The 1,154-nt window shown below is 36.7% G+C and overlaps 1 protein-coding gene across 1 annotated transcript in view; it reads right to left on the reverse strand.

The window, feature by feature from the left end:
* The window catches only part of LOC106883949 (X-ray repair cross-complementing protein 5), a 41,574-nt gene that overhangs the window by 31,155 nt on the left and 9,265 nt on the right, over nt 1-1,154 (reverse strand). Inside the window, exon 4 of the mRNA XM_014935103.2 lies at nt 472-520. Within this exon, the coding sequence (XP_014790589.1) occupies nt 472-520 (49 nt within the window). The remainder of the gene's footprint in view (nt 1-471; nt 521-1,154) is intronic.

Consider the following 1,154-nt stretch of genomic DNA (forward strand, 5'->3'; position numbering starts at 1 on the left):
CAAGTCTTTGGTCCTCACGGCACAGAACATTGGCAAATTTTTTTCTTATCTGCTTCCCCTCTGGCTAAATAAACCTGTCTCCTAGCTTTCCTTCTGGCAGTCTGATACAATTCCCTGCTACCACCGTTCTTCTAATCCTTCCAAGTGCGCGCACGCATGTGTGTGTCTGTGTCAGGTTTCTTTCGGTTTCCATCTGCCAAATCCACTAATAAAGCTTTGGTCGGCCCAAGGCTATAAGTAGAAGACACTTGCCCAAGGTGCCACACAGTGGGACTGAACCTGGTTGGGAAGCAAGCTTTTTACCACACAACCATGCCTGTGCCTATCTGTTGTAAGAAAATTATAGTCTGATACTATTTTCATTCTTCCAGTGTACATTGTAATTTATTTCAGCTGCATTTTCTGTTTTCAAATATACAAACATTTTAATGAGAAAACTATGAAATAATGCTGAAAAAAATTGGTACTTACTCTAAATTTGTCTGAAGATGGTCCATGGCCACAATCAATGCATCAACGACTAATATCAGTCAAGGATCATGTAAACTATTAAAAAGTGTAACTTGAATTAAAATTGTTTATAATCATTTGAATGAATTTGTTTTAAGATTTTAATTTAGTTATCCTCAATGTGCAAAGTGCACCTGCATATTTATACAAAAGACCATTATTTTAATAATATTAACATTTAATTTGTAGGTTTTGATCTACCCAGAGCTATAGTAAAAGACATCTGCCTAAGGTGCCACACAGAAGGAATGAACCCAAGACCACAATGTTGGAAAGTAAGCTTGAGTAAAACACTTCATCTCACGTTACTCAGCAACCACTTTGACACCTGACGTGTGGTGCACCTGTTCAGGCAAAGTCAATTTGATGGAGAGTGAGCACCGTTTGTGTAGGTTGTTCATCAAAAACTGAACACTCATACGTTGTCTTCAATGGGAGATTCTATTATAATATATATATATATACAGGGGTTGGACAAAATAATGGAAACACCTTAAAATTTCAAACAAATTTATTTTAATATGGGGTAGAACCGCCTTTGGCAGTATTGAATTCTATGAGGTATAGACTCATACAAAGTTTGAATTGTTTCCAAAGGAATTTTTGTCCATTCTTCAGCTAAAACAGTCTCCAGTTCTTGTAGT

Source organism: Octopus bimaculoides, chromosome 3 (genome assembly GCF_001194135.2).
Source record: "Octopus bimaculoides isolate UCB-OBI-ISO-001 chromosome 3, ASM119413v2, whole genome shotgun sequence".
In the NCBI taxonomy this organism is placed as follows: domain Eukaryota; kingdom Metazoa; phylum Mollusca; class Cephalopoda; order Octopoda; family Octopodidae; genus Octopus; species Octopus bimaculoides.